Source organism: Schistocerca nitens, chromosome 3 (genome assembly GCF_023898315.1).
Source record: "Schistocerca nitens isolate TAMUIC-IGC-003100 chromosome 3, iqSchNite1.1, whole genome shotgun sequence".
NCBI lineage: Eukaryota > Metazoa > Arthropoda > Insecta > Orthoptera > Acrididae > Schistocerca > Schistocerca nitens.
In genome coordinates, this window is record NC_064616.1 from 600,791,746 (window position 1) to 600,814,284 (window position 22,539).

Here is a 22,539-nt window from a genome sequence, read left to right on the forward strand (position 1 = left end):
TGAAAATTAAAATATCCACAGACCAAGCATGCTCTGTTCATCACTCATGAATTCATCTGTACGGTGAGAGCCAACCCGCAGTTTCTATAACTATACAATTCCTATCAAAACACAGGGAATTTTTAAAAATACTTTTGTCAAGAGCATGATATGATTAATGCCGCAGGTATGATTTCCACTATTAGGTACACAATAAAAAAGTGACTGGATACACTGTACTTTGCTTTGTGTATTTAAACTCACAACAGTTACAGGTATAACTACATACCACAATACCTTTTATAACTTAACAAATACTAACCTCTGTCATGCATAGTGTTTCAAAATGGTGCCCACCTGCATCCACTTTCATCTGATCTTTCCAGTAATTCTTCCACTGACATGCTTTAGTGGGTTTTAAAACTTTTAGCAGGGCATTGTACAATAGCATAAACAATTTTTGCTATGGGGTGAGGGATAAACTTAAAATGTGAGCTGTGATATATTGACTAGTCTTCTGCATAAGGATGTAAATGCAGACAGACACCACTTTCAATAATATCTACAGCAACTGTAGTGCTTGGTATGATTTAAAAATGCAACTGTCTAAATTTTATTATAAACTAAGCAAATAATATGATAAATACGCTACACCAAGGTGTCACAGCTCCCGGCAAATCAGCCACTGTACACCTAGATTTGATTATACATTCTGCACAGTATTACATGATGCAGTTATGACAATTCATGTCCACACAACATGTCATTGACATGTCATGTATCATTTATTACCAGCACTGAGCAAACATAAAATAATTGGCACAAAATTATGAAAATAATATCATTTCAAAATCTATTCAAAGAAGCAGCCTAGTATTCATGAATAACTCTGAAAATGTCTCACACTAAATTTTTTTGGCATTTTATCTAAGAGGCAAAGAGAACTACATGTGTATAACAAATATTATAATATCAATAAAAATTGTAAATACTACAAAAGTTAAAAAGGCATAAGGCCAATAATACAAAAATAAGTTTAAATAAAAAATTACATGTGATTAAGTTTCAATAAATTGGGACTAATCATAGAAAGTTCAAATATCAAACAGTTACTACAAAATTTACAATGATCTTCTAAACCTTAAGACTTCTGGACGTATTAAGTTTCACATGATTTACAAAAGTTACTCAGGTCTTGCAGCAGCCATTATTCTCCATTTCTGTTATAATCCCAAGATTTAGTTTCTTCTCAAAACCTGAATGGCCAATCCTAACTGACAATAAAATGCCAGTCCAGCAGTTCACCCAGTCATATTTCTTTTTATTAGTACAAAAGTGGATGTTTTAGTGCATATTCTGATTTAGAAATAAATATATATAAAACCTTTACATACAGTGTTCTTCTCTGAATAATGTTGTTATTAATTTTAAAAAAAGTTTAAAAATGAACAACTATTGAGAGACAAACAATATTTACTGCAGCAGTTTCATACAACATAATCCAAAAACCAGCTTCTATATGAAAAAGCCAGCTAATATTGTCAGTAAACATTATACAACACAAATGACTTCATGTAGTGCCATCAACATGAAGATGGCTGGCAGGGTCAACAGTATTATTCAGTACAGACTGATTTTATACAAAACATTACTTGTCTTTGACTAGAAGGTGCTTCTGAACATTACATGAAAATACTGTCCTACTATCCACAAAACCAAAGCATAAACCCTCTTCTCTTTTACAATCTATATAGACATATGCTTCTTTCTGGTTTAACTTGTTTCAAAGAGTATATACAGTGAAATGAAGGGAGAGAACTGACTGATAAGAACTTGCAATATCTTCAGACAACAACAAGAACACAATTAGTAACCAGTAAAAATGTTCACAAATAAGATAATATTAGCACAATCAAGCGAGTACACAACAAAAAACATGCACTGCAGTGTTGCTTCATTCAACAATATGATACATCAGCTGTCACTATCTCCTCTTAAATATATATATTTTTAATGGATAGATCTGGACATTGACGAATATAGACTGGCTGTAATTCCTTACACGCAACTTGAGAAACTTACATTTACTTTCCAAGATTAATGTTAAATCATGCCTATTTTTTTTTACTGCAGTTAACAACGTTATTTGCCGAAAACTTCATAAATGTTAGGACAACGAGGCGTTTTAGATATTTTCACAAATTCTCTTTTCTTACACTGATATACTGTAATGACCATTTGCATAAGACATGAAGAAAGGCCACCTAAAAATGCACGCACATCCACATGCACATGCCCACACATCCGCACACGCACGCACACACACATGCACGGAGTGCTCTCTCTCTCTCTCTCTCTCTCTCTCTCTCTCTCTCTCTCTCTCTCTCTCGTACTCTTACTTTTCAGTGTAAGATTTAGTGAATTTTTACAGCTTCCTGTTTTTCAATATGACTGATAATAATGGACAGAAGAAACTGCCATCTTATAGATAGCAAAAACAAAATGTGTTGCCAGCTACATAATCTAATACAACTTCTATTATACTTTCATAATGAAACTAGCAATCTCTTTAATTATATCTCTAAATTAGGTCTATTATTCTGTATATACCATGATTTAACAGGATTTTAACTTTTTATATGGACTACTTGCCCTCCAATACACCTAATTCTGCCAGTCTATTAATATACTGGTTTGCATACTTTTCAATCTATCAACAAAATTACCCAATCTGTGTCAAATGAGAATTCCATTCATATCCTCTGGAATACCAAATACCAGTTAAGAAACAACCACCAAAAACTCTTCTTAGGGTCACTCTCTTCAAAAGCAATTTAAACAGTTGGTTTACAGCATCCTTTACTTGACCACATCGCTCTCAAAGTAATACTCTCTGGCAGACACTCAAACCAGGTCCACTTACATTAACTATATCTCCACAGCTAAGTACTCTGAGCAAATAATGGAAAATATTGCTTGAAAATTGTAACTTAACAAACCAACAAAGAATTCTTCAGTGCATAAAAAACTGTAACAAGAAATATATCCATGAAGTTATATTTTCTATACAGAAGCAGCTTTCTACACTGTGGAAAGGAGACCCAGGAAAATAGTTTCTCTAAAATTAGTCTGAATAAGACATAAAAACTGTATTTTCACTCATTACTAGACAGGATATATACACGTGGCAGTGTAATGAGCTAGCTAAATCACAAACACTAATTTTCATCAAAGAAATGATAATATTTAAAATGTTATGCTATTGGTTTCATACTATAGTTACTGTTGTTTGAAATCATTTAAAAAAACGGACAGTAAATTACCAGGAGCAATGCACTGAGTTAAAATTAGCAAAATATTTTCTGGTAGTCACCTTCTCCCCCCTTGCCTCAAATTCTCTTACTGTGGCAAATCACTTCCAAATAAATATAACGACAATAACATTACATAGCAGCAATGTGCACAAATTTTGGTTGCAAATTACGTTTGGTGAATGCCGCCGCCCCCCCCCCCCCCCCCCAAAGAAAGAGATCACTATATCTTGTAAATCAAGAAACCTTCAGCCAACCCCCCCAGGAAAAAAAAGAGAGAGAGAGATCACAAACAATTTACATTGCTTTTTTCTCTGGTAAAGCAAAGACAATCACCAGGTCTAAATCTATATGCACATGCATCTACCGCCTCCAGCATAATTAATTTCCTATACTTGTCTTATGTTAGTAAAAGTCCCACAAATAACTATACAACGTGAGAATATCACCTCTACAATCTATGTAACTTAGTCATCTGTACATAATTCCAAGATCCTAAATTTAGTTCATTTTTTCTCCCCATGGGGGAGGGCACTTCAAACAAGTTGACAGTCTACAATTTAGCTGTTCATCAGCTGTTGTTAATTCTCCTGATCATTTAGACATGGCACTGCTCTCAGAACATCACAAACGGAAACTGTTAATGAGAATTATCTCAAACATATGAACAAGAACATGTAAAAGCACATAAATCACTACTGAGAACACTTAGAACTGTAAATGCAAATTAAGTTCAACCTTGACATTTGTTTGTAACTGAGTCACTTTGACAACATTGTTCATTGCTACAACACACACTCTGAATATAGAACTCTCAGTTTTATCACACTAAAAAACTTTAATTTGGCTTTTACACAGTTTCCTTACACACGTTATATGTGTAAGAAAAAGCCCCGTTACAGCACTTCATGGTAAGTGGAAAGCTCACTGCACAAAATATCTATTTCACATCACTACAGGATATCCATATAGGAAGGAAAGAACAAAATAGTAAAGAAGGTCAAAATTAGGCACACCGGATCATTTACATGACCACTATGTATCTCGATGTTGCTACCATACTTCAATTATTTTCATTATATCCTTTTTGCAGACTGTAGTACCTGAAAGGCTGAAAATGTTCTTTGGCTATCCCTGTCACTCAGGAGGACAGTAATCTTTCTTCTAGCACTATTAACGATTACATTAGACAATTTTCTGCTCTTGACTGATGGCACGCACAGAGTACTGCAATAGTGGGGAAAAAGTGGAAGGAGGAACATCGCATTATAATTTTCTCAGCTGCCAGCTTCTGCTTTGGTGAGGTACCAGGCGAGGGGGAGGTGCAGCACAAGCAGAAGAAGAAGAAGTAGAGAACAAATAGAAACATGCTGCAAAAGCTAAGCCAAGCATAGCCTTCAAATCTTGGCATCACTATTTGCGATAAAATGTTGGGGCAGAAGGAAATGTTGGTACAATTTCCTGTGAAACATGCAATCTGTATAACATTTTCAGTATGGTTGGAAGAAAAAAAGATGATAAAATGGGTAGTAGTACTACTACCAAAGCTATCAAGTCATCTTTGGTAACACAAACATGCAAAATAATGTTTCCATTGCACATAGTTGATCAAAATGAAGGTTGTTTCTGTCAATATTTATCTGAATGCTGGCATATGATAGGTGTCTAATTTTCAACTGTTCACGCGCACATGACATATGCAGTTACAGAGAGACAGTTGGTTCCTCATACACTAACTCACGGAATGCACACAGTGATCTTTCTACATCATTTGAAGTACACAGTTAATGATGTGTTTTTAATTTATTGTCATTAGTGCTGCAATTTTCAGTCAACACCTATGGTGTCATACCATATTCACACATTTATTACGAGCTCATTCCACAAAGTATTATCCTTTCCTGCGAACTTACCTAACTAAATTTAAAGGTCTTTACATAAAATATCTGAATGCACAATTTACATCTGTAGTCTTACAAATGTATATGTCAGCAATGAAACAATTTTTTGCTCTCACTGACATGTAGTACTATCTACAGAAAATATCTGCACACTCCCTCTCTACCGCCCCCCCCTCCCCCCTCCAATGCATCATTTTGTTGCTCATCCAGGTTCCAAACCTTCATAACTCCACAAGTGACGAGCAACTGACCATCTTTCAGGACTTGCTTTAAGTTAAAATTTACTTATTCATTAACTCTGTCGACCATGTATACACACAATGTTGATACTCCTCCCTCAATTATGCATCTCTCCCCCTTCAAACACTGGAACCAGATCTTCTTCATGTCAATTACCATACATAAAAGCTATTAACATGTTCATATTAGCCTATCTCCTTCTTCCAAGTTAGGCTCCTGTCTGCCTCTCTCTCTCTTTCATATGCATCACAGGTATTTACTTTTACTTTCTTGGCCGCAGCATTTTGAATATTTGTTTTTAATTTAAATAATATGTAAGGTTAATTACTGCAGACACATTGTGAGCCTAAAAGCACTCATATTGCTATCATTAATACTTGCTTAATTGAACACTGAGAACAGATAATAAACGTCTCTCACACAAGATCTTCAAATACCTTTTAAACCTGGTGATTACTAATCAATGTTTTCATTAAGACAAAAGATCCTGAAAAACTTATTACTTTGAAGGTCTTTCTTTTGACAAATTTTTGGGCAAATCTCTCATCTTTCCAGTACAGCTTCTATTGTTCTGACGTGTGAATCACATATGTATACTAGGTGTCTACTGCAATTAATATGAGACATTTAAAGATGCTGTAGTTCCTGATGCAGAGTGAAATTTTTGTCACTTAGTATGTAACAGTCTCATGTTTGACTGCCTGAGATATTGGTTTATTGTGTGCCGCTGTAAAGACAGTTGCCACATCATACAATCAATCTGTAGCAAATACTGGACAATTATGAAACTAAACCACACACATTCAAAAATACCATTCACATGACTGTTAACCAGTTGACCCTTGGTCTCTGATTGCAGTATGAGAGGTACTACTACAAATATTTCTTGACAAAAATGTCTTGGTAAATATTTAAATATTCTGTCATAAAACCTAGCCCACTGTATCTACACTGCATTTATGTGGGACACTACAATATGAAGAAGAGTACCAATACAACTTTTACTTCCATACAAAAAATGAATTATGAAGTATGTCAGTGCGTAAGTCATTGGACGGATTTCCTAGAAGAAAAGCACAAACCTGCATGACAGTTTCACAACATAAAAGTCTTGACAAACTCAACAGTAGCTCTTGCATAGTAGTTGTTTCTCCTTACTGAGCATACAGCAACAATATCAACCAGTACATAATGTATAGCTACTATTTACAACATTTAACAGTTACTTTTGTTGACAGATTGACAAACTTTGCAACTGTATATGCAATGAAGCCACACAATTTGTTATTAACATTTGTGAAATGAAAGAGTACAATTAAATACAAAATTATTTCTGTTGGTGCAGAATTATGATGGCTGGGCATTACCTGCTTCATCCATGCCAGATAATTACCACATGCAACTATAATGTAGAACTACCAAATTAAAAATAACAGCATTACAGGGCATGCCACAACAAAGTAGCACCTTTCTCCTGTATCACATGAAAGCATTCATCACCATTACAATAAATACATCGTTTCTACAACTTTTTGACAGACATAAGGCCAAAATTCAGCGTTATCACAATTGACGGTAGTAGTAAAAGCCAGCCAAACAATGAATGCTTTTATGTGGCACAGTGGATCAAATTCATTTCCACTGACAACTTGACTTTCAGTACCATAGTTGATGCAACAACAATCAGCTACTTTGCAGATATGCATGCTCAAAAACATTAATGCATACATAATGTGTTACAGCTTACCACTACTTGCCTAATAAACATTATGATATACAAAAAAATTCCTTCATTATATTGAAAAAACTGATATTGTAAGGTGGTGAAGTTATACATGCAAGACAGTAGTAGTTTTTACAATCGGAACATGCTACACCATATCTATCAGCGATTAATGCTTTGAGGTCACAAGCTTTCAAGTGAAATTAAGCAACATGGATAGATCTTCAGCAACATACCTAGTAGCTAGAATTCTAGATCTTCCAAAATATGGTTTGTCATCACTCATAACTGTAAAAGCATTTCATTCAACCATACAAAAATACTACATGTTGGTAGTCAAAAAATCAGATTTCATTTACTTACATCATTGTTACGACTTAAAACAAGCCTGAAGAGACCATCATTTACCTCCTCATACCTGGAACAAACAAGAATAAGCAAGTCTTAAATATAGAGCATATAGGGAGATAAAAATATCCTTTGAAAGAGGACACACTACACGAATCCAAACACATCCATAAACTATACAGAGGTAATGAGGTAGATTGGAAAATATGACTCAGTGTAAAAATGGACACTTTTTGATCATCATCATTTTACATACCTTCCATAGTTCCCTTGACAGAGCACTGATTATCAGTCTCTTTCTACCGTATAACTTCCACCTCAGCAATTAAATAATAGGCTATTTGTTTGGTTGTTAGATGTACTTCATTCTTCTTATTTTCAAAGCATTTTCAATGACAGTTACACATAGGCATAACCCAGACACACTGATCCAAAACATTATGAATACTGTCCACCAAAAGACTAATTGCTGCCTGGTGGAATTGTGGGTATGTGGTGCAGTAAGGGAAGTAGATGAGCAGAGCAGAGACAAATGAGGAATTATTTCAGCATCAATGTGGGCCACAAATGGGGAAACCGACTGACATTAGTGGCTCTGACAAAGAGCAGTGTGTTATTGACCTGTACTCAGGAATGAGCATCTCGGTAACAGCCAAGCTGGTTGGCTGTTCATGTGCTACTCTCATGCGCATCTATAGGAAATGGCTGAAAGACAATAAAACCGTAAGTAATGACAAGGTGACAGATGTCCATGTCTTAAAAGGGGGTTGCAGACTTACTTGTTCTGTAAAGCAGGATACATGGAAGTCTGACAGGTCTGATGACAGAAGACAATGCTGGTGCAGACACAAGTGTTTTGGAGCACACTGCTCAGTGCACATTGTTGAACATGAGACCCAAAAAATTGTCAAGTACAATTGCAGTGGGCATGGGATCATTGAGACTGGACTGTGGATCAATGGAAACATGTCACCTAGTTGGATGAATCGCGATCCTTTTTACACCAGGTTGTTGGTCGCGTCTCGATATGATGTCGCCCAGGCAAATGACTACTCATTAGATGCACAGCATCATGCTTGCAGATTGGGGAGGGAGGGGACAGGCATCTTGCAACAGGATAAATGTCCATATCGTAAGGGGTGGCCTCCTTGCTGAACTACCCATTACAAAGGAATAAGGACAGAAAATAATTGTTTCATTTTTGACCAAGTTTGATGTTATTTCTGCCGTGTTCAGTGTTATTTTCTGCAAATTTTGGCATTTTTGCGAATATTGGTATTAGTTTTTGACAGCTTACTTTTGAAGTACCATATGTTCTTTATTTTTGTCTTATTTAATTACTTTATGTTGCAAATGAAAGTATACTGATCAGTTACATTATATTTATTCATGTCACACTTATTTGCATTATTAAACAAGGACCTTACACCCATTAATTCTAATCAGTTAAAAAAAAAAGGTAACATTTGAACAACATACTGTTTTCTCAAGAACTCACATTCATAACTTCAAAGTTCTCTTCAACGACATTATGCCACCAATAAATCAACATTTCACCATACTGTGCAAACTGCCACCCAGAGGCTGAATTTGAACATGGAGGACAAACTACCTGCAGCACACCACCAGAAATTTGATGATGTCCACATATCCTGCAGGCATGGAAAGTTGCTTTTCCACTAAATTATGAAGGGATTTTCATGAATTCAGAATATTTAACAGGGACTGGCAGTTTAAAGGTAACTTTTTAATTTTTTTTTTTTTAACTCAAAACCTGCAGCTTCTAGTGAAAATGTTTCCCAGAACAAAATTAAACTATTTTGCATTTCCTACAAATAAGATCAAATTCATTTCCTCCCTAGGACTATTAGTTTTCATATTGCAGGGCATGGAAAAACCACAGGTCATTAAAGCTACTGTTTTAATGGTATAGAATTACTGCGTCTTGTTAAATGAAGTGGGTTAAGAATAAACATGAAGTGTGCATACCACATCTACATACAGTAGAGCTGTATTAAGGGATAAATTGTGTTCGGAGGGTTAACAAGGTGAGTGGGAGGGTGGTGGAGGGTAGAAGCATGAGGGAAGGTTAGTCGCCAGATTGTGACCGTGCATTTCCCACCTTCGTAGGTCTGCAAATTGAAGAGTGGGCTGGTTAGTCCCCACTCTCTCTACCCCATGACACAACAAGCAACTACAGGGTGTTCTATAAAGTTATACTGAACCTTCTGTAGTGCAACTTATGAATCACTGGTGATGCTGTGCACGGTCGGGGATATTTATTTTTCACACACTGCATTAAAACTACATGGAATACAGATTTGGATCAGTAATAATACTAGCACAAGAAAATCTAAAGGACAGAAATCTATGTAAATATCAGTACACCGTTCTACAATGCTAGAGGAAAATTGATTCTTAGTCATCCCGTACAGCATCTGTAGCATTCTTCTGGGAAAGGCAACTTCCACACCATGAACGCTGCTTGCCTTCAGTCCTGAGACTGGTTTGATGCAGCTCTCCATGCTACTCTATCCTGTGCAAGCCTCTTCATCTCCCAGTACCTACTGCAGCCTACATCCTTCTGAATCTGCTTAGTGTATTCATCTCTTGGTCTCCCTCTATGATTTTTACCCTCCACGCTGCCCTCCGGTGCTAAATTTGTGATCCCTTGATGCCTCAGAACATGTCCTACCAACCGATAACTTCTTCTAGTCAAGTTGTGCCACAAACTCCTCTTCTCCCCAATCCTATTCGATACCTCCTCATTAGTTATGTGATCTACCCATCTAATCTTCAGCATTCTTCTGTAGCACCACATTTCGAAAGCTTCTATTCTATTCTTGTCCAAACTACTTATCATCGACGTTTCACTTCCATACATGGCTACACTCCATACAAATACTTTCAGATATGACTTCCTGACACTTAAAGCAATACTCGATGTTAACAAATTTCTCTTCTTCAGAAACACTTTCCTTGCCATTGCCAGTCTACATTTTATATCCTATTTTGCTCCCCAAATAGCAAAACTCCTTTACTACTTTATGTGTCTCGTTTCCAAATCTAATTCCCGAACCATCACCCGACTTCATTCAACTACATTGCATTATCCTCGTTTTGCTTTTGTTGATGTTCGTCTTATACCCTCCCTTCAAGACACTGTCCATTCCGTTCAACTGCTCTTCCAAGTCCTTTGCTGTCTCTGACAGGATTACAATGTCATCGGCGAACCTCAAAGTCTTTATTTCTTCTCCATGGATTTTAATACCTACTCCGAACTTTTCTTTCATTTCCTTTACTGCTTGCTCAATGTACAGATTGAATAACATCAGGGATAGGCTGCAACCCTGTCTCACTCCCTTCCCAACCACTGTTTCCCTTTCATGCCCCTCGACTATTATAACTGCCATCTGGTTTCTGTACAAATTGTAAATAGCCTTTCGCTCCCTGTATTTTACCCCTGCCACCTTCAGAATTTGAAAGAGGGTATTCCAGTCAACATTGTCAAAAGCTTTCTCTAAGTCTACAAATGCTAGAAACATAGGTTTGCCTTTCCTTAATCTTTCTTCTAAGATAAGTCGTAGGGTCAGTATTGCCTCACGTGTTCCAACATTTATACAGAATCCAAACTGATCTTCCCAGAGGTCGGCTTCTACCAGCTTTTCCATTCGTCTGTAAAGAATTCGTGTTAGTATTTTGCAGCTGTGACTTATTAAAGTGATAATTCGGTAATTTTCACATCTGTCAACACCTGCTTTCTTTGGGATTGGAATTATTATATTCTTCTTGAAGTCTGAGGGAATTTCGCCTGTCTCATACATCTTGCTCACCAGATGGTAGAGTTTTGTCAGGACTGGCTCTCCCAAGGCTGTCAGTAGTTCTAATGGAATGTTGTCAACTCCCGGGGCCCTGTTTCGACTTAGGTCTTTCAGTGCTCTGTCAAACTCTTCATGCAGTATCATATCTCCCATTTCATCTTCATCTAGATCCTCTTCCATTTCCATAATATTGTCCTCAAGAACATCGCCCCTGTATAGACCCTCTATATACTCCTTCCACCTTTCTTCTTTCCCTTCTTTGCTTAGTACTGGGTTTCCATCTGAGCTCTTGATATTCATACAAGTGGTTCTCTTTTCTCCAAAGGTATCTTTAATTTTCCTGTAGGCACTATCTATCTTACCCCTAGTGAGATAAGCCTCTACATCCTTACATTTGTCCTCTAGCCATGCCTGCTTAGCCATTTTCCACTTCCTGTCAATCTCATTTTTTAGATGTTTGTATTCCTTTTTGCCTGGTTCATTTACTTCATTTTTATATTTTATCCTTTCATCAATTAAATTCAATATTTCTTCTGTTACCCAAGCATTTCTACTAGCCCTTGTCTCTTTACCTACTTGATCCTCTGCTGCCTTCATTACTTCATCTCTCAAAGCTACCCATTCTTCTTCTACTGTATTTCTTTCCCCCATTCCTGTCAATTGTTCCCTTATGCTCTCCCTGAAACGCTGTACAACCTCTGCTTTAGTCAGTTTATGCAGGTCCCATTTCCTTAAATTCCCACCTTTTTGCAGTTTCTTCAGTTTTAACCTGTAGTTCATACCAACAGATTGTGGCCAGAGTCCACATCTGCCCCTGGAAATGTCTTACAATTTAAAACCTGGTTCCTAAATCTCTGTCTTACCATTATATAATCTATCTGAAACCTGTCAGTATCTCCAGGCTTCTTCCATGTATACAACCTTCTTTTATGATTCTTGAACCAAGTGTTAGCTATGATTAAGTTGTGCTCTGTGCAAAATTCTACCTCTCATTTCTTAGCCCCAATCTATATCCATCTACTACGTTTCCTTCTCTCCCTTTTCCTACTACCATATTCCAGTCACCCATGACTATTAAATTTTCGTCTCCCTTCAATATCTGAATCATTTCTTTTATTTCATCATACATTTCTTCAATTTCTTCGTCACCTGCAGAACTAGTTGGCTTATAAACTTGGACTACTGTAGTAGGCGTGGGCTCCGTGTCTATTTGGTCCACAATAATGCGTTCACTATGCTGTTTGTAGTAGCTTACCCGCACTCCTATTTTTTTATTCATTATTAAACAGACTTCTGCATTACCCCTATTTGATTTTGTATTTATAACCCTGTATTCGCCTGACCAAAAGTCTTGTTCCTCCTGCCAGCGAACTTCACTAATTCCTAATATATCTAACTTTAACCTATCCACTTCCCTTTTTAAATTTTCTAACCTACCTGCCCGATTAAGGGATCTGACATTCCACGCTCCGATCCGTAGAACACCAGTTTCCTTTCTCCTGATAACGACATCCTCCTGAGTAGTACTGTATGGTTAAACGAGTAACTACTAGCCTATTTATGCTATGCATTAGATAACAAAATATTCAGGTAAGTTGAGAGGGAAAATAGAGTAACAATATTTGTGCTCATATTAACAACAAAACGTGTGATCACTAACAAAAGGTTTAGAAGATAATACTTTAAGAATTTAACTCTGCTGAGTGTGAAAGTAAATAAAAAGAGAATACTCCCATGTACTGAGCCAGTACAAGTGATTAAAGGATGAATGTGATGCGAGCTGACCCATGGGCAGTTACATACTTGGTAGTTTAAATAGTGATAAGAATATATTCTAGGGAATGGTGAAAATTTTTGGAGATTAAAGAGTGCGGATGAATTTATGAGGTAAAGGAAAGATGTAATACCATAACAAATGAGTTAACGAGTAATTTACTATGAGGCACAAAACACACAGTGTGAGTATCAAATAGTGTTTTAAACAGCGAATTGTGCAAGTGGACATGTCTACCTCTGGATATGTACATTGGTTATAGCACATGATAGTAAGAACTGTAAATAACAGAATGAAAACTTTACATCATTATGGTACCTGAACAAAATTACTGACAAAATATGCTGTAAGTACAAGAATTAAGAAACAAACTCCAGTGAAAACAATAATATGAGGAATGCAAGGTGGAAATGGAGCAGCCTTCTGTACCAAGGTATGCGGGGACGAGTAAAAACATACATGATAGAACTTCTTAAGCTGGGAGACTATGTACATTTAAAGAAGAACTGTCTAATAGTTAACACAAATACATGTAGACAGTACAATAAGTATACATAAATATACTGGATAAAACTAAATGTTTGTTTGATTATGATATGATGAATTTCAGATGAATTTTGGGCAGAGAAACCCATATTTTTCCTTCGTTCAAATGCCACAGTTCCCTGTAGAGATTAGATCTCTTTCATGTAGAGACAGAAATGATGCAGAGTGTAGTAGTGTCTTGTCTGTGTTAGAAGATGCAAGGACAATAGAATATTTCAGTTTCCTTTTTCTGACCAGAATATTTCAGTTCCCTTTTTCTGAACCCTTTAATTATGGGAAGATATATAAATTAATAAAAATAAGGCTAATTTTCATCTATTTCAAAAGTGCAAAAAACTTACACATGTCAGCTGAAGAATATTTAGAATGATGAAGTTAAATTCTAATATAAAACCTATGATTCTTGTATATAACCTTGTAATTCTATGTAATATTTCATGTATATTATGTAAAGACAATTAGATGATAGTGATGCAAGACGAACCTGAACCGTGTTAAGCGCAAAAAGTGATAAGGTTGGTTTTCTACCATGAACATGGCCTCCCCAATACGGCCACTGTCATGACAATATGTAAGAAAATATCAACTGAACTAAAGAGGGCATGTAGAACAGGAAAAATAAAAAAATGTATATTAAATATTGTAAATAATATGTTGTAAAAAAGAATTTTTTAAAGTGAATATTAAATAATGGGTAAAAGTTAAAAAAGAAAGAAAAAGCTGACGCAAAGGAGAACTAAAATTTTTTTTAAAAACTTATTAAGTCTGGCCAAACAATAAAGGGTATTGACCTCCTCCAGGCCAAGGGCCCAAAATAGAAATTGTAATATAATATCTGCTCTGAGCAATGAATAAACAAACTCTAAACTACCTAGAGAGTGCACCACTACTGTATACGGTCATCTAGTAAACTTTGGACAATGCCAGTATATAGAACGGGGGCAGCTGTAGTGTACCTAAACTAGGGTACCTGAAAGAATGTATTTTTTTTATTGCTTGTATCTCTCTCTTTCTCACGATTTACAGGAAGATAAACCTAACACGATTATTCTACATGTGGTACATAATCAATATTATCTCAGTAATTTGAATTTTTTAATATTCATTTGTTAACAGTTTTGTTTTATTGATCACTTCTCTTGTTTTTACGCCTCCATGATAGAACATTTTATAGAATCACTCTGTCTTCTATGGGAAGAAAAAAGTATGAATTTGTATCAAAAAGTATTCAATATAGTATTTATTAAGAGTTTGGAGTGTGGTTTTATTAAGTAGGAGGAAAAACCTACATCCATTAGGCTTCCTTCTACAAAAATTTTATATCATGCAGACAATGCCTTATCAACACAATTGAATTGAACTGAATTTTATATGATCCTGTAAGATTACATTGTGCACAGTAAATGTAGGTGTAATATAGGACATGTCAAAGTATTAACATTCATTATCACTTTACATTATTACAATACAGTCAGAAGAAATTTATTTATCTAGTAAGAGGAAGGCCACAGAAGAAGATTCCACAGCTGCTGCTATTGAGAAGAAACAAGGTAAAGTGATAACTTCTGTGGACATTACTTTACAAGACATTAATAAGAACTGGTAGTGTTACAAGTGAACGTAACAATAGCAGCTATTCGATCTGCCACCGTCCCCACATATCTTCAAAGACTTACCATTATTTATGCAAATTATAAGAAAAAAATAACTAAATAACATCATACCCACTTCCTCCTGAAGAGATGTCCACTGGAGTGTCGTCTTCTCCATCCAATCCCATACATAACAAATACTAGCAAAAGTTGAATAGCCAGAATATGTTGCCAAAGCAATATCAAACTTATTCACTACTCTCTCTCCAGTATCACTCCTAATGTCAGTCAGCATGCATTTGACATTCTCAAAAACTTCTGCATAGGTAAACCTATAGACTGTAATTCTTTGATTCTGTTGGCAAGGAAGGCGAAGTTGCTATATAGCCTTACGCCAGAGAAGTTCTTATTTGAAGTTCAGTGAAACAATTTGGTGTCTCTAGTACTAATACTTAATGTTCTCTCGGAAATAACTCAATCACACATTTCCTATCTTAAAAATGTCCATTATAAAAACCGACAGCTTCAATCTGTGTACCCCACTTGATAGGATGGGCTCAGGAGGCAATGCTAGGTTGAGCAATAGTCCTCTACAGAATGACAGACAATTCAGGGCTTTGAGAAACACTCTCTTGATATATGAAATTATTTTATTTACTTCTTGATAGCTGCCCTTCATTTCTTCGGTAATACATTTCAGTGCAAGGGCCAGGCAGGTGAAGGGGATGAAATGCGGATAGAATACGCGCAGGGCAGCTGATGCCTTCAGCATGTTGGCCACAGCATCCAAATACATAAAGGATTTTTTTTTCTCTGCCTTCAGACCACAGCACTTAAACACTCCCATTCACAAAATGAGATATTCCTGAATTATTTACGCAGTCCACCACTTTGCAGGAAATCAGTAATGGCTTGGAGGGCTCTTCTCCATCAAGTTTATCAACAATGAGATTGTAAGAGAAACGTCCACATACATCCACTGTTTTGTTGACAGTTATTAATATGTGGTGGCTAATTATACAAAGCTGCACACTTTTAGAACCTCCTGATAGCAAAAATCTAAATAGTTTTACGTTATGTCTATCTATCAGAAGTTTGTTTTCTGCAGTACCTTTGTAGAAATTTGCAATATTCAGGCACTTCATGCTTATATCATGAGATGTTCACAGCAATCATAGCTGGGCATGTATTATGGAAAAATAACTTTCTGGAGTTTCGAGTTTAATGCATCTGTGTCAATAATACTTACTTCTTACATGCTGCACTGCTTTTTTCTTTGTGTATGCATCACTCCATATATGTTGCTAAAGGTGGGACTTCATAGACCTAATCTGTTTATTGTATGCTCTCCAACAGTCGTGAAAGTACTGACTATCATAGCCTACAATCTTAGAGTGATGATTTTAACCAACAGGAGGCATCATACATATAATCGTGAATTCTTAGGAAGTACTACTTGGCAAATTTTTCTTGGTGCATGAACTCCCTAATCTTGAATTGGTAGAAGTCACTAATAGTTGGAAAATTTTAGGCTGCTACTCTTTTGTTTGCCTCACTGCCAGTCTCGAAAGCATACAAAGCCATTTACTGCATATAATAATGGCTACTACAGTGCTACACTCACTACTGTTATTGTATCTTTGTTGCTTTTGAGAACTAAAATTGTGATATCGGAAAATCAGGCAGAAGCACGTTCTTCATGACCTAACTCCAATGTGCAGTTTTTTGTCTTCTAGTAGTAGTCTATATGAAGTGGTACAGAAACTGCAGCTACAGTAATGAATTGCCTTTAAATGATCTCAGTGCTCTGTTAACTGGATACTACAGTCAGCAGACACACCTTGTCGCTGCTAGCCTCCAATTTAATCAGCATCATACACAAAATGGACAGATGTACACAGCTTGGGCTGCCAACTTGCAGGGTCTCACATGTAAGTGCAATTTCATCTGCCAGAACTGTAAAGTTTCATATGTGGAATCATTGATTTGAAATGTGACTGAGCACTTTGTCCCTGACATGGAAGTTACAGCTAATGCTTTGGCTACATCCGAACCTAATCTTGGTGAAATGCTGAAAACTGCTAAATCTTTCAAGGATGCTTGGGCAGCTCAGCATGCTTTTATGAATGAAATTCAAGTTTCCTGAGTTGTTAGTCGCCATTGTAAGCAGTGGTCATTCGATGTTTATGATTCATTACGCTCTAACTCTGCCGCCCAGCCTCTCCCAAGTACACAGATGTCGGTATTGCTTGTGTTTTGTGAGAGATCCAAGTATGGTGATACCTCCGCTACATTCAGCTTATTCAGATACAATCACCTATTGTTTGAGGTTGCGAGTGCCCCCATCATTTTCCAAAAATATTTAGAAGAATTGGTTCACAGCATTCTGCACTGCGTTGATTATTTGGATGATATTGGTGTTATGGACTGACACATGCGAAACATTACAGAAATTTTGAATCCCTTTCTCAATGGTGCCAGGAAAATGGTTTACACTGTTGGATGGAAAAGTGCAGTTTCTTTATCACCACTATCAAATACCAAGGATATATTCTTCGTAACAAAGGTTTCACACCCACACACAACCAATGTTGCCACTATTATCAACATACAAGTCCCAACCAATCTTAAACAGTTGTAGTCATTTCTGGAGAAGATCATTTACTATGTTCAAGAAGGGTGTCAAAATTGTGTTGTCACCCGTCTGTCAAAAGGCTTTCCAGCGACTTACGGATGGTGTCACGTTGGCTCTGTGTCTGATGCCATATACAAGGGGCATTTGGGAAGTCCATACAAATGTAAAAACTACTTACGTGTTTGTCATAAACCTTTTTTATTTTTCAACATAGTCTCCTTTTAGACTTATACACTTCATCCAACATTGTTCTAAATTGTTGATCCCTTTCGAATAATAGGAATTGTCCAAGTCTGCAAAATAGCTATTAGTTGCTGCAATCACCTTCTTGTTTGAATAAAATCGTTGTCTTCAACAAATAGTAGTCCGACGGAGCCAAGTCTGGATAATAAGGGGGGGGGGGGGGGGTTGTGAAACAAGTTAGAATCATATTTCCATTAATTTTGCGATGTGTGTGCTGGTGTGTTGTCGTGATGGAAAAGGACTTTTTTGCGGTCCAATCTCCAGCGTTTTTCTTGCAGCTCAGTTCTCAAACGGTCCAATAACGACGAATAATATGCACCTGTAATAGTTTTACCCTTTACCAAATAGTTGATGAGGATTATCCATTGCAAACCTGGTGCAGATTCTCCCTTGGTAACCCACTGTTTAGATTCCAGAATGAGATTTTCACTCTGCAGCGGAGTGTGCGCTGATATGAAACTTCCTGGCAGATTAAAACTGTGTGCCCGACCGAGACTCGAACTCGGGACCTTTGCCTTTCGCGGGCAAGTGCTCTACCATCTGAGCTACCGAAGCACGATTCATGCCCGGTCCTCACAGCTTTACTTCTGCCAGTACCTCGTCTCCTACCTGTGGAAGTTTGGAAGGTAGGAGATGAGGTACTGGCAGAAGTAAAGCTGTGAGGACCGGGCGTGAGTCGTGCTTCGGTAGCTCAGATGGTAGAGCACTTGCCCGCGAAAGGCAAAGGTCCCGAGTTCGAGTCTCGGTCGGGCACACAGTTTTAATCTGCCAGGAAGTTCCATTGTTTAGATTGTTGTTTGGTCTCAGGGGTATAGTAATGTATCCATGTTTCATCCAGTCACGAAACGACACTGCAGATTCTTCCTGAATAGCTGCAAACAATCCTTGCAACTCTTCACATGATTCCATTTTTTATCAAGCGTGAGCAATCGTAGATAGCTTTCTCATGTCCAAATGTTTATGCAAATTATTATCTACCAGTTCGTTCAAAGGTGCCCACAGCACCAGTAATCTCACACACCTTAACTCTTCTGTTATCCATCACCATATCATGGACTTTATCAATGATTTCTGGAGTCGTAACCTCCACAGGGCGTCCAGAATGCTCAGCATCACCTGTGCTCATATGGCCACTCCAAAAATTTTGAAACCACTTATAAACTGTTCTAATCGAGGTGAAGAGTCACCGTAATGTTTATCAAGCTTCTCTTTAGTCTCCTGAGGCGTTTTGCCTTTCATAATGTAATGTTTAATCACCACACGTAATTCTTCTTCATACATTTTTTGACAATCACTCGACTTCCTTGATTCACACGAATGCCAAACACAAAGAAATACACCAATATGGGTAAAACTTGGTGTGCATTCTTTCCAAAGATGCTACTAACTAAACATGACCTCAATACATGCCAGTGGTGCCATCTCTCGGACTTTGCACGGACTTTTCAAATGCCCCTCGTACACTAGGACTGCCATTAAAACTGTAGGGATGTCATAGTATGGCACTGTGGCAGTTTTGTCACACAAGTTGTCAGACCCAATTGCCTTCACCTCCAAAATAATAAACGCTGCGCAACTCAACTACTCCTAAATTGAAAAGGAGGCTTTAGCAATCATTTATGGAGTTGAGAAGTTTCATGTATATTTGTAGGGCAACAAATTTCACCTGCCGACTGACCACATGCCCCAAATTTTCTTGTTCAAGCATCGGTCTAAGTTCCTGGATAAGACCGCACAGTATTTGCACTGCTGAGTATTGTTTTTAGGCAAGTATCACCACAATATACATTTTCGTCCCACTGCCCAACATGCCAGTGCAGATACCCTGTCCTGCCTCGCTCTTGGCCCCAACATGGAATTTGATCAACAGGAAACTGTTTTGATCCGAATAGAGAGCTGCAGACAACCTCAGACAAATTCATGCCAATAGGGTGTGAGGTTGCCACAGCATCATCCCATGATACAGTACGCCACAAGGTTTTTTCAGAAGTCCAGAAGAGGTGGGCAGAGCACGTTACCTGCTTGGCCGACAAAGGTTTTTGAAATTATTTCATGCTGTGCTAGTGCCTCAACCCCACACAGGGCATCTTAAACTGGTCTGCTGGGTCGTCATTCCACCTCCATTCCGGCCCTGAGTCCTCGAGCTCCTTCATGCATTGCATTGACGCATGACGCACATGAAGATGTTGGCCGGGTGGCACATTAGCACATTTACTGACCCAGCATCAGTGCTGACACTGAACGTGCATGATGATGCTGCTGCTGCTGCTGCTGCCATGCCTGCTCACTCAATCAAGCACCCCCAGCTCAATGGTTTTTTTTTTTACCATTGTCCTGCCCAGACTACTTTCGGGAGAAGTTCCACACCAATTTTGAGAGGCCATTTCAGAGCCCTATGTGGTTGTGGTGGTAGATACCCTCTTCAACTTTCTGTTTTTAGAGTGAATACCGTCCAACATCATGCCTGCTACCACACATTCCATCGAGAGAATTTTTGCTATTGAGGGGGCACTTCGCACCCTGGTGCCCGACAACAAGCCTCAATTTATGTCGATTCAGCTCAAGGACTTCTCTCACTGCAATGGCACTGACCATCCAACACAAGCCCCCTTTCGCCCTGCCTCTGAGGCAAAGACTGAGCATAATGTCTCCACCTTTGACATACAGATGCGGAATGCCTTTCGTACATTGTCAACTGAGGGTGCCTCACACAGATTCCTTACAATGTGTCAGTCCACCTCTGTCAACAGGTTCACTGCTTTGTCCTACATAACCAAGACATTAGCGTAGTGCTTAAGAAACTATACTATTACAGAGGAAGCTGGCCTGAGTGGCCGCGCGGTTCTAGGTGCTACAGTCTGGAACCGCGCGACTGCTATGGTCGCAGGTTCGAATCCTGCCTCGGGCATGGATGTGTGTGATGTCCTTAGGTTAGTTAGGTTTAAGTAGTTCTAAGTTCTAGGGGACTGATGACCTTAGAAGTTAAGTCCCATAGTGCTCAGAGCCATTTACTACAGAGGAAAAGTGAGGTTCAAACACTTGCCTTGTCACCATGATTCACAATTTTGTGAAATACTTACAGAATGATTACAAACCTGGATAGCCACATGCATCAGCACACCACTTCCAGGATTCTGAAGGGCCCCCAGATGGAATCCGCCTGGTGGATTAATTACGAGAGCTAGTGTGCTAGCCAGCCTGAACGTGGTTTTAGGCATTATTGTACATTCGACTAGGTTACTACTCGGTTATACCTATTGATACCTATATTCTGCTTCAGTTACAAGATTTGCAAACATATCAAAAACATTCTCACATTTTCGCATGGGATAAAACTGGACACAGACTGATGAGGTACAAAAATTCCATCCCAGAGGGGGGTGGGGGCAAACCTTCTGACAGCTGAAGTGATGTTAGTGCTCCATGCGGCTAGCCTGTAGTAATAGATGGCACGACACAAATGGAGAACTTTCTATTTATAATGTTGTTACTTCCATAGTTCTTAGTCACTAAATGTGGTGGTGAATTTTCCAATAACATGTAGGAAAAGGTGATTAAAGTAATATCCCATCTCCTGTTAACATCAATCTGTAATAATAAAATGTTAGATCAGGGAAATGCATACAGTTCACAGTAACACAGCTTTAATCGTATCTTTGAAAATCGTTTAAGACAAGAAATGAATTATAACCAGATATGAGTAAGTTCAAAAAGATCTGATTATGATTGCATCCATGGGCTTGGTGTGTAATTTTTGATGCTCTGCGCTGATTGCAGTTTGTTTCAAGAGGGTTTTCTTTTTAATGACAGATTTTGAATTCATTTTAATACATTCAAAACTAGACATGATTTTTTACCTTCTTAGAGATTAGGTGCTATTTCTCCTTATAAACATCCTTTTCACCTTGTCCTTGCTTCTATGCCTTGTGTATACCTATAATGTTTATCTTTTCTACTTTCCAGGTATCAAAATTTATCTATCTCTTCAAGAATCTCTTTCCCAGTGTAACAATTAGTCCACCTATGAGGCATTCTTCTTATTTATGTGCATACACAACAGCTAGCACATGTTTCATTACATTTTGCACAAAGCAGTGACAACATCTGATGAAAAATCATGTGATAAATTTGAGATTAATGTCATTTCGTCCATATACAGATTTACAAGTTTTTCACTTTGAGGAAATTGCTTCATCTTCTCTTCCAACAAATTGAATTTTTTTCATTACTACTTTCCACATATTTCTGTAAAGTTCTAATTTATGGAAGATGAAAATATTCTGATAAATATTTATATGCAAGTGCACTGCAATTCAACATATTCTGAGAAAATACAATTACTTTATCATCACGTTTCCCTAAGGTACTCTGACTTGGTTCAAAACAAGATTTACAGCTTTCTTTGCAAGATACTGACACCTTATCG

General features: G+C 37.6%; 1 protein-coding gene across 2 annotated transcripts in view; it reads right to left on the reverse strand.

The window, feature by feature from the left end:
- The window catches only part of LOC126248525 (uncharacterized), a 169,836-nt gene that overhangs the window by 29,650 nt on the left and 117,647 nt on the right, over nucleotides 1-22,539 (reverse strand). For both annotated transcript variants that reach the window (XM_049949577.1, XM_049949578.1), the window contains exon 9: nucleotides 7,518-7,572. In XM_049949577.1, the coding sequence (XP_049805534.1) occupies nucleotides 7,518-7,572 (55 nt within the window). The remainder of the gene's footprint in view (nucleotides 1-7,517; nucleotides 7,573-22,539) is intronic.